The sequence below is a fragment of the Anomaloglossus baeobatrachus genome, chromosome 11 (genome assembly GCF_048569485.1).
Source record: "Anomaloglossus baeobatrachus isolate aAnoBae1 chromosome 11, aAnoBae1.hap1, whole genome shotgun sequence".
Lineage (NCBI taxonomy): Eukaryota > Metazoa > Chordata > Amphibia > Anura > Aromobatidae > Anomaloglossus > Anomaloglossus baeobatrachus.
The window spans coordinates 179,390,986-179,402,753 of NC_134363.1; the positions used below are offsets into that span (position 1 = coordinate 179,390,986).

At 41.5% G+C, this 11,768-nt stretch overlaps 1 protein-coding gene across 1 annotated transcript; it reads left to right on the plus strand.

Annotated features, from left to right (window-relative positions):
- The first annotated feature begins 3,328 nt into the window (after positions 1 to 3,328).
- On the plus strand, positions 3,329 to 8,976 carry LOC142257034 (nicotinamide N-methyltransferase-like). Its single transcript, XM_075329086.1, has 3 exons — positions 3,329 to 3,494; positions 5,470 to 5,677; positions 8,524 to 8,976. Exons 1-3 carry the CDS (start codon positions 3,344 to 3,346, stop codon positions 8,945 to 8,947), a joined length of 783 nt encoding a protein of 260 aa, XP_075185201.1. The 5' UTR covers positions 3,329 to 3,343; the 3' UTR covers positions 8,948 to 8,976.
- Positions 8,977 to 11,768: the final 2,792 nt, after the last annotated feature.

Genomic DNA, 11,768 nt, shown 5'->3' on the forward strand with positions numbered 1-11,768 from the left:
TTAATCACAATTTATTATAATTCTATTTTCTAATGAGTGTTTTATTTTTTAACCATTTTTCATGATGTTAATATTTATCCTTTTTAAATGTTATGTAGCATTCTGATTATATCAACAACATTGGTGTATTTCATCAGTATATTTTTATATATATATATATATATATATATATATATATATATATTTTTTTTTTTTTTTTACTATGAACCTATATATATTTTTATCTTGAACCTATGCATGCAATTGTTTTTCAATATGAATAGTGTATGTAATTGCCCTTTGCCCTTGCAGCTATTCCAGGATCCATTCGATTCAATTAATGATAATTCAAGGGGCTGGTAAATCACCGTTATCATGATCACGGGACTTTCCGACCCGAGGAGCTGCTGCCTGACGCCGGTCCGGCGGCTGTGATTCACACGTGGGAATATCGATCGCGTGAGTGGCCGCCTAAGTCAGGACTCCTGTGGGTCCGAGAGGACAGGATCCCCGTTGATGAGGAGCGGTGAACCCGACATTTCCCCTTCAGCATCCTTGTCAGTGTTGTACCTGCCGTACAACATTACCAGGTGAGTGTGAATTTCACACCATTATCATTTGTGCTTTAAAGATACCACACAGGAGCGCCCTCTTTTCTTTATCTATCACAATCTTATGAGGAAATAGGGAGACACAATAAGTAAAAAGTGTATGATTCAGCCATCATTATAATAAATATTGTTTAAAATTTGAATTTTCTTGTTTGCACGGATTTTTCAGAAAATTCTATTTGCAGAGAAGTTATTGTCTGAGAATTGAATGTTCCTTATTTTGGTCGGGAAGCCTCCAAACCCCAGGACATAATAAACATAGTATAAAAAAAAAAAATTAAAATAATTCCCATACTCATCTCATCACTTACCCTCCACTCCTTACAGTCACCTGTCCAGTCTTCCCACAGTGTTTATATTGCTGTCCCTTGCATTAACAAGCCCGGGCTTCTCACACGGGTCAGGGACTTCAGATTCTTATGAGGACCGAGGACTGCTCTGCACAAGCTCATGAATGGTCATGGTGTCGTGAAGTCGCGGTGTGGGCTGTGATCTTGTGTGTGCACCTAATCCTCCTGCTACCTCGGCATGGCTGTAATCCCTGGACCAGAGATTTTAGCTCTTGTAATGACAGTCAGAACATGCAGTGAGGACAAGATTAGTGAAGGGGAGACATGGAGGCCAGAGAAGGGAGCGGTGAGACGAGAAAATGTTTTCTTAATTTTCTACATTTAGATGGTCAAAACATTTTTGATGGAACAGCGCCTACCATTCTACTTGATCCGCTGGAAAACAAATTATAAAAAAAATCAATATTTCGGTAAATTGAAATTTTTAGAAAAAAAAAATTAAGCAAAATTCAATTTAACTCTAAGGCGGGCTTTGCACGCTGCGACATCGGTAACAATGTGTTACCGATGCTGCAGCGATAGTCCCGCCCCTGTCGCACGTGCAATATCTAGTGAAAGCTGCTGTAGCGATCATTATCGCTACGGCAGTTTCACACGCACATACCTGCCGTGCGATGTCCCTCTGGCCGGCGACCCGCCTCCTTCCTCAGGGGGTGGGTAGTGCGGCGTCACAGCGACGTCACACGGCAGGCGGCCAATTGAAGTGGAGGGGCGGAGATGAGCAGGATGTAAACATCCCGCCCACCTCCGTCCTTCTCATTGCAGCCGGGAGGCAGGTAAGGTGATATTCCTCGCTCCTGCGGCTTCACACAAAGCGATGTGCGCTGCCGCAGGAGCGAGGAACAACATCGCACCTGTCGCTGCACCGGCATTATGGAAATGTCGGAGGCTGCAGCGATGATACGATAACGACGCTTTTGCGCTCGTTCATCGTATCAAAAAGGATTTACACGTTGCGATATCGACTGCGACGCCGTATGTGCGTCACTTTCGATTTGACCCCATCGACATCGCACGTGCAATGTCGCAACGTGCAAAGCCGCCCTAAATTCTTTACTAAATTCTATTTCTGTTCCTTCTGCTTTGTATAAACCAATCTGGATTAATAGTCTGCACTCCACACTTAGCCACGTTATGGTTGTGTTTCCATGCTTCACCTTTGTGCAAACTATAAAAACATGGTCTTCACCGGGCATTTAGGTTTCAACTTTTAAAAGTATATGTTAAATAGATAAATAGCAGCAATATACACTGCTCAAAAAATAAAGGGAACATGTAAATAACACGATGTAAGTCCACGTCAATCACTTCTTTGAAATCCACCTGTCCAGTTATAAAGCAATACTGATTGTGAATAAATGTCTCTTGCTGTTGTGCAAATGGAAAAGACAACAGGTAAAAATTACTTGCAATTAGGAAGACAATCCTTAAAGGGGATGAATAATATTTCACACCCCACTTTTCAGTTATTTTTTTTTTAAAAAGTTTAAAATAAGCAATATATTTCGTTCAACTTCACAATTGTGTCCCACTTGTTGTTGATCCTTCACCAGAACATTACATTTTTTATCTTTATCTTTATGTTTGAAGCCTGAAATGTGAGAAAAGGTTGAAAAATTTAAGGGAGCCGAACACTTTCGCAAGGCACTATATATATATATATATATATAGAGAGATATATACTGTATATATATATAAAATGTCCTTCTTCAGAAATGCAGCAGATGTGTATCCTGGATCTTTGTCATATTGGAAAGTGCACGTTTACCAGGACCATGGAATGATTGCGGCATTTTCTCTTTAAAAATAAAGCAGTATAGTTGCGTTTTCATGAGATCATCAATAACATGTAACTCTTGATACCAGCAGCACTCAGCTCCACATAACGACACTGCCACCACCATATTTCACTGTAGGCACTGTGAGGAAGCAGTGAGCCCCCTCTATCAGATACTAAACAGTATACCCAAGTCAACTGGCACTGAAGGTACTCAGAAAAACAATCAAGAGCAATCAGAAATACAAAATTTTACTCGGAATTTCCATACAGATCCTATTGTGGTGAGGTACCTTGTCCCATGGTTCGCCAGGATTGGTCATATGAAATGTGAAATCATGCGCAAAATAATATTAGTTTATCATTGGTAAAAAGAAAACTCAAAAATTATGTGTACCCCTGAAAGTCTGGTCCTTGATATGTTAGAACTTTTTTTCTTGCTTTTGTTATATTTTACTCACTGTGGAAATACTGGACCGCATGACTCCACAAACAAAGATAAGAACTTGTGATATAAGTAAATATAATCCTTACTAACATGTTCTGTAAATTAATTCCTGGTAATTATATAAATACCTCGAGCACAGGTGTACAGTCAGTCACTGCCTGCGATACAAGACTAGACAATGGATTCCGGTTCCCATAAGTTCTACCATGAAGATGACTTTGATTCCAGACAACATTTGGAGGATTACGTGTCAGATAACCCTGATAGGATCTCTGAAGAGGATTCCTTGATATTTCCCATTGAAAATCTTATAAAAACATTTACAGAGGGTATGTATCCTAATTGTTTTCTTTAGATAGTTCTAACTAGATGTAAATTTGGTAAATTTGATTTTTAGTGCTTTTGCAGATAAGAAGGGGAAAGCACAATTCCGACTCACATCAAGCAAGAGAAATAGAGCAAGGATGTGTTTATTTCATATGATGAATAGTATAGGACAGGGTTCCCCAACTCCAGTCCTCGAGGGCCGCCAACAGTGCATGTTTTCAGGATTTCCTTAGCATTTCATGGGTGTGGGAATCATCAACTGCGCAGGTGATTAAATTATCACATGTGCAATACTAGGGAAATCCTGAAAACCTGCACTGTTGGCGGCCCTTGAGGACTGGAATTGGGGACCCATGGTATAAGATCTCTGGGGTTAGTAATGTAATTATTTTCCTCTCCTTAATTGTTAGAACTCCGGAAAATACGTTGAGGATAATAAAAGTTTTAAAAAAATATTAGTTATTGATACAATTGGTATTAAATCTGCTGTAAGGATACATTCATATTTACAACTTTTCATTTTGATAATGATCTGTTATGCGGACAGACGTTTCTCTGTTTGCGCAGTCCATTCTTGAACATCAATAATGAAGAAGATGGAATAACTGCGTTGCTGATGATAATCAGTGGAAGACTCAAAGGGAATCCAAAAGACCAAGGACATTTCCATGGGATTTATTAACTACCCATTTGAAAGTCATCCAAGTCTTCATCAGGACAAATCACTTATGATATCCTGATAAAGAAGTCAAATGACTTTGAAATATTTAGCTAGTAACCATGTTGAAATGTCCTCAGTCTCTTGGATTCTTCCACTGGTTATCAGCATATTAACAGTTATTCACTCTTCTCCATTACTGATCTTTATTGGATTGCCATTGTGGGTTTGCAGCAGCTGACATTTTAAACTACTATAGTCGTTGGTTTTCACACAACCTCATCAGGTGAACACCTTCTTCTCCCAACGTATTATTCTTTATCAACAATTAAAATGCTATTGTTCTTTATATTGTTTCTTCAGTCTTCCTCAAAATTGCTTCTTGAGTAAGGGCGGCTTTGCACACTACAACATTACAAGCCGATGCTGCGATGTCGAGCGCGATAGTCCCCGCCCCCGTCGCAGCTGCGATATCCTTGTGATAGCTGCCGTAGCGAACATTATCGCTACGGCAGCTTCACATGGACTCACCTGTCCTGCGACGTCGCTCTGGCCGGTGACCCGCCTCCTTATTAAGGGGGCGGGTCGTACGGCGTCACTGCGACGTCACACGGCAGGCGGCCAATAGGAGCAAAGGGGCGGAGATGAGCGGGATGTAAACATCCCGCCCACCTCCTTCCTTCCGCATATCCTACGGAAGCCGCGGTGACGCCGGTAGGTGATGTTCCTCGCTCCTGCGACTTCACACACAGCGATATGTGCTGCCGCAGTAGCGAGGAACAACATCGGACCGTCGCGGCAGCGTAATTATGGATTACGCCGACGCTGCACCGATGATACGATTACGACGCTTTTGCGCTCGTTAATCATATCATAGAACCTTTACACACTACAATGTCGCATGCGATGCCGGAAGTACGTCATTTTCAATTTGACCGCACCGATATCGCACCTGCGATGTCGTAGTGTGCAAAGCCCGCCTAAGAGTCCTGTATCTTTGTTCAAAACATTATATACAAAATCATTTTCTGTTTTCATTGAAGTTTGATTCTTGGACTCACATCCTCTAGCATGGTAGGCAGCAGCTTTAGCTGAATTACCAATGATGGGAGATTTTGCTCTGTCAACATCTCTACATTCTGTTCTTCCTTATAGGCACAATGTACTGGTTCATAGAGATACAGCACTATATACCAGTATATCTATATTAATCCACCTATTCTTTACATTGAAAATAGGGTATTTAAATATAAGTGACTAATTTTGTGACTTTTTCCCCTGTATGTATATATAGTTCAATGTGTGAATTTCTTTTACAGGTCATAACAAAGGAGATGTCTTGATTGACCTCAGTCTTGGTTCCATAATTCATCACTTATTTGCAGCCTGTGACTTTTTCAAACACATCATAGTGTTGAAGATGAGAGACAGATGCATCATGGAGCTGAAGAGATGGGTGGACGAACGTACTGGAGCATTTTATTGGGGTCATGCCACTAAGCTTCATGTAGACATAGAGGAAAACAGGTGAAGAATTTGGTCAAAAATTAGAAAAAATACACTGTCACAGTAGAAAAGATATGACTTATTGTAATATTGTGTATCTTCTGTATTCACTTTGTTTCAATCATAGCCTAATCCAAATGATAATTTATATGTCAGTAGTAAAGTCTACATTTATCCATTCAGATCAAATTTCTTATTCTTGGAATTTGTAGAATTTGGCCTAAAGTGAGAAGAAATCCAGTGTCATTATTTCTACAGTAGTAATGATATGACTGTAACGCCTGCCTGGATCCACAGATTCAGACGGGCTGTAATGGGTAAGCTAAAGGGAAGCCACTCACCAAGCAGGACCCCTAGAACCTTGAAACCCTTTAACCCCTATACAGGGATTTGGAATAACACAGGGCCCAAGGTGACCACTACCTGTGAAAGGCTGCAGTCCAAGAGAGTAAGAGTCAGGCAGGGTCAAACCAGGAATTACAGAACAGGAACAGAATCGGCAGGCAAGGACGTAATCAGAAAACAAAGCAGAGGTCAAATCTGGATCAGGCAGCGAGTTACATAAACAGCAGGCAGGAGAGGTAGTCCGGAAACAAGCAGAAGTCAGAACACTAGAATCACTAAACTGAGGTAAAGGAACCCGGAACACAGAACTATCTCTGGCAGTGATCAGTAGACAGGAGGGGAAATAAGAAGGGTGTGGTGTCTTCCCATTGGTTGTAGCTAAAGGATGGTAACTTCAGCTGGAAGACACATGCCACCTACAGTCAGCCAGTGGTACTGCAGATACCAAGGAAACCCAGCCCAGTGGATGAGCGAAGCCTGCGCCCACCCGTGCCACTGGCATCGACTCCTCTCCCATCACCAGCACTATCCATGGCAGTAGGAAAACGGCATCGCCTGGCAATCAGAGTAGAAGTCGCTGAAGCGGACTCCGGTGGTGACGTAACAATGACTTAGGGCCGCTTTACACGCTGCGACATCGCTAGCAATTGCTAGCGATGTTGAGCGAGATAGCACCCGCCCCTGTCGTATGGCCGATATGTGGTGATCGCTGCCGTAGCAAACATTATCGCTACGGCAGTGTCACATGCACATACCTGTTCAGCGACGTCGTTGTGACCGCCGAACAAACCCTCCCTCAAGGGGGAGGGACGTTCGGCGTCACTGTGACTTCACTAAGCGGCTGCCCAATAGAAGCGGAGGGGCAGAGATGAGCGGGACGAACATCCCGCCCACCTCCTTCGTTCCTCATTGCTGGCGGGATGCAGGTAAGGTGAGGTTCCTTGTTCCTGCGGTGTCACACATAGCGATGTGTGCTGCCGCAGGAACGACGAACAACATCGTAACTGCAGCAGCAACGATAATTGAGATTAGGGGGGGTGTCATCGATTAGCGATTTTGAACATTTTTGCAATGATTCAAAATCGCTAATAGGTGTCACACACAACGACATCGCTAACGGCCGGATGTGCGTGAAAAAATCCGTGACCCCAACGACATCGCTTTAGCGATGTAAAGCGGCCTTTAGTGTAATATGGTGTATCTTCTGCGTTCCCTAAGTTACAATCATAGACTAATGATAATTTAGATATATATCAAAACTTCATTCCCAATTAATCAATAACTGTATCTTATCTAAGCCTAACTAATAAATCAGGCGAGAAAAGGCTATATTATACTAAATTTTCTATACAATTAAAAATTAAACATACAATTTTTTTTATTAATAAAAATTAAAATATCAAAGACAATTTTAAACAAAATGCTGCGGTATCTTTGAAAGTTGTTTATACTGTAAGTATTGCACTTGTTCTGTCCATAGATGCACTTTATTCCTAAGGTATTCTTTTCCTATTTAGTGTTTATTTACATTTAGTGGTATATTTATTGAGTTTATCTCTGCTATTGTAGTCTACTTATCCTTAACATACCCTAATTAACTTATAGGAGGGAAAATACTATTATTAACTTAAATTGGCCGCAAAGTGCAATCATTGTATTTATCTTTGAATCTTGAGGTTGGATTTGGGAACTGGGCTTTTTATGGTACATTTATATCCTTATTTATATATTTATTTATTATCCTTTTTGGATTTTTTTTTATTGAAATAGGAATTTTTATATGGGTGCCCCATGAGAAGCCTTTTTCCTATATTCACAGACTCTATACATTTACATATTTAGGTCTGGAGATACCCCAGCATTTTGTTTGTTTAACATTGTCTTTGTTTTATTAATAAAAATTTTTTTGTATGTTTGTTTTTTAATTGTCAATAAAAAATTTGGTATAATATACTCTTATTTCGCCTGATTAATTTATTAATGATAATTTAGATCTCAGTAGGAAAGTCTACAGTTATCCTTTCAAATCAAAATTCGCATTATTGGAAGCTGTAGAATAATAGGTACTGTTGGAAGGGTCAGTGCATATCACATTCGAGTTGGATGTATAAAAAGGGATTATCCAAACCACAGGTCCGATTCCTCTGAATAGCTGTAGAGTAAAATGATCACCATTGATTATACCACTGTTTTGTTTTTTTTAATTGCAGCCATTCTGTATTGGAGAACGCTATTTGCTACATTTATCTATTAGTAAATCAGTTTTGCGTAAGATCTTATCAGAGAACAATAAAACACAATATATGGGCTCATTATGTGAATGGAATCTTAAGGCTTACTGTATTGAAGATAATGAAACATTTTTTAATTCAAACATTGTGTGAAAAAACAAGAGATGGATTCAATAGTTTCCCCCGATACTGGAAGCCGATGATCCAGCGCTAACCACTAAGCTTTAATCTTATGCGATTCAATATTGACTGTAGAACAATCCCGTTCATCATTTTTACCATTTATTTCAGAGATTTGTTACAGGACAAAGAAGGAAAAGTGAAATCGGCCCTTCAACATGTTTTGAAATGTGACCTCGAGAAAGAAGATATCATGGATCCAATCATCTTACCACCAGCAGATTGTGTCATCAGTGCTTGGCTCCTGGATGTTATCTGTAAAGATCAAGATGATTACATGAGATATCTCAAGAGGTTCTCAAGATTGCTGAAGCCTGGAGGACACATTATATTAATTGGGTGTTTAGATATGACATATTACACAATCGGGAAACACAAGTTTCGTGCTTTCAGTTATGATGAGGCGTTTGCCAGGAAAGCTCTGGTTGGAGAAGGTTTTATCATTGACCGATGTGAGGTTAAGATGAGAACGAATGTGAATGACCACAATGACTATAAGGGCATGATATTCATTGCAGCTCACAGAGAGACATAGGTCTGGGATGACACAAGATGGGTCAATATGTCAAGTGTTATATGTACAACTTAAATCCTCCCATTGAAGCCCTACCATGAAGTTTTCTTAGTTGTTTTCTAAATGTGTGTACATGTGTATGTAGTGTAGTATGTGAGTGTTAATATAGTACCACTGCCTTCACTGTTATCTATCGACATGTTGCTTCTATTCTCAGTGACGTGACCGCTCTTTAGAGTACCAGACTCACTGAATTTATGAGCCAGAAGTCTCTTTTACAATGTAAGTCTATGGAGCCTTGTTCCGATGTTCTATAAACTTGAATTGAAAAAGCCATTTTTCAAATAATGCAGACCATAATTTGACCAGCAGACTCTGAAAATGATGACAGAGAAGAGGAGCGAAACGGCCCTGGATGCCACGGAAGACGAGTATATTAAAATAAGTAATAAGTTTGTTTTAATGTCTTTCATGTGGTAAGAAAAAGTATCAATTACTTGTATCCATCTCCTTCCACTGGCATGGCACCAGGCCCCAACGCGCTTTTCGGTGCTAACCTTTGTTGAGGGATGAGGTGTCAGACCAGCAGGAGACCCATTATATTTATTTTCTAACCAATGGGAGCAGAAAGGTAATTCTTGAGATGCAGTGGCAAGTGACGCAAGTGCCACCCATCAAAGGTGGGCCATGAAACACGTCATTCAAAGCCCAGCACGAATCACGAGTAAAACTTCCAGCCACATGAATCAGGGTGGACATATGAAAACCCATATAGAAAAATCAACAATTTCCCCCATAATCAATCATTTCGGTTAGTATCTTATTAAAACTTATGATGATAGTTATAAGTCATAAGTGCTAAGTCTCCAACAGGCATCACAGTCAATCGGAAAGGTTGATTCATCTGGCTTAAAAATAAGACTCACAACCTCAAGACCAGTAATGAATGTGCAAAGAAGCAGTCTGCTAATAGATTAGTATCAAATATTAACAAGCACCATCCTGGCATATATTCTAACTATGAAGACCCCCTTTAATTTGCTTGTGTTAGGGATTTTCAACCAAAGCACACTTATGACATGTCAGTCCAATTAGATCTGAACTGTTGGAATTAGAAAGGGGAGCTGGATTGGGGATTTCCATATTCGTAGGCATTGTGACAGAACAGAGTTTGTGACAGCGTGTGATCACACAAGGGCTCCGAGTCCTAAGAACGGTGTAAAGGGTTAAATAAACCTCTCATTGCTATGTGACTTTGTAACCTATAGGTTTAGTTAGCGGATGATCGGTGCTCCTGATCCTCATGCTCTGTCATTATTTGATAAGGATGACTCTGTTAAACAGACATTGCTCGTAGAGTCAGATGATTACATGGTGATATTTACTAAGCAGGTAATTTATGAACATTGCAAAAACGGATCTTGGGCGGCACATACTGTATTCTCTATTTACCTTGCTTCTCTGGGAACCTTAGAACTAGCCTTATAGCTAGTGCTCATAGCGCCATACAGTGCACACATAGGGATATATTATGCTCAGATATAACCAGTTGTGTTGACCAATATCCAATTAGTGACAATTAAGGATGAGCGAGTATACTCGTTGCTACTCGGTACTCACCGAGTAGTACGGTATTTGGGCTACTTGCTACTCTGCGAGTATTCTTGTAATTACTCGTTAGAAGTAGCGAGGCTTTACACGTTGCGACATCGCTTCCGAAATATCGTCGGGGTCATGTCATTAGTGATGCACATCTGGCGCCGGTACCGTCATCGCAACTTGTAAATCCTAGGTGCGATGATTAAACGATCGCAAAAGCATTGAAAATCGTTGATCTGTGTAGCGTCGTTCATTTCCATAATGTTGGGTCGACCGCAGGTACGATGTTGTTTGTCGTTCCTGCAGCACCACACATCGCTGTGTGTAAACTCGCAGGAGCGACAAACATCTCCTTACCTGCGTCCCAACGGCAATGCAGAAGGGAGAAGGTGGGCAGGATGTTATGTCCCGCTCATCTCCGCCCCTCCGCTTCTATTGGCCGGCCAATTAGTGACGCCGCGGTGACGTCGCTGTGATGCCGAACACACCTCCCCCTTGAAGGAGGGATATTTCGGCAGTCACAACGACGTCGCAGAGCAGGTATGTGCGTGTGACGCTGCCGTAGCGATAATGTTCACTATGGCAGCAATCACCACATATCGCATGTGCGACGGGGGCGGGTACTATCGCGCTCGGCATCGCTAGCCGATGCTAGCGATGTTGCAACGTTTAAAGTACCCCTAAGTCAATGGGAAATGTGAGCAATTGTCTGCTAGACCCTACAAAGTGGTCTGGGGGCTGAGTAAAAGGCTGAAATGGATGCATGAGTGTTTAAAAGCCGGGCGGTAAAAAGTCGCCGGCTTTTTAAACAATAAGCTGATGCATGCTCCCACCTGGTGCTTCTCTCCCCGCTGCCCGGTGATTCCCTCCCCCGCCGCCTCCCCACCCGATCCTAAGTTAGGACCAGGCGGGGAGTGCAGCACCAAGCAGCGGGGAGCAAAGCACAGGGCAGCGGGGAGCGCAGCACAAGGGAGCGAAGGACCCAGCATTCATTTCAGCCTTTTTCTCAGCCCCCAGACCGCCTTGTAGGGTCCAGCAGACAATTACTTGCATTTTTCATTGACTTTCATTGGAGTCGCTACTCGTATCGAGTACCTGAGTATTAGGACCTACTCGTTACGAGTATAGCAAGTCTGAGTAATTCACTACTCGCTCACCCCTAGTGACAATCAGTCCCCAAGGTGCCATACTGAGGACATGTATTGCTACTAACATTATTGGAGTCCGAGTAATTCACTACTCG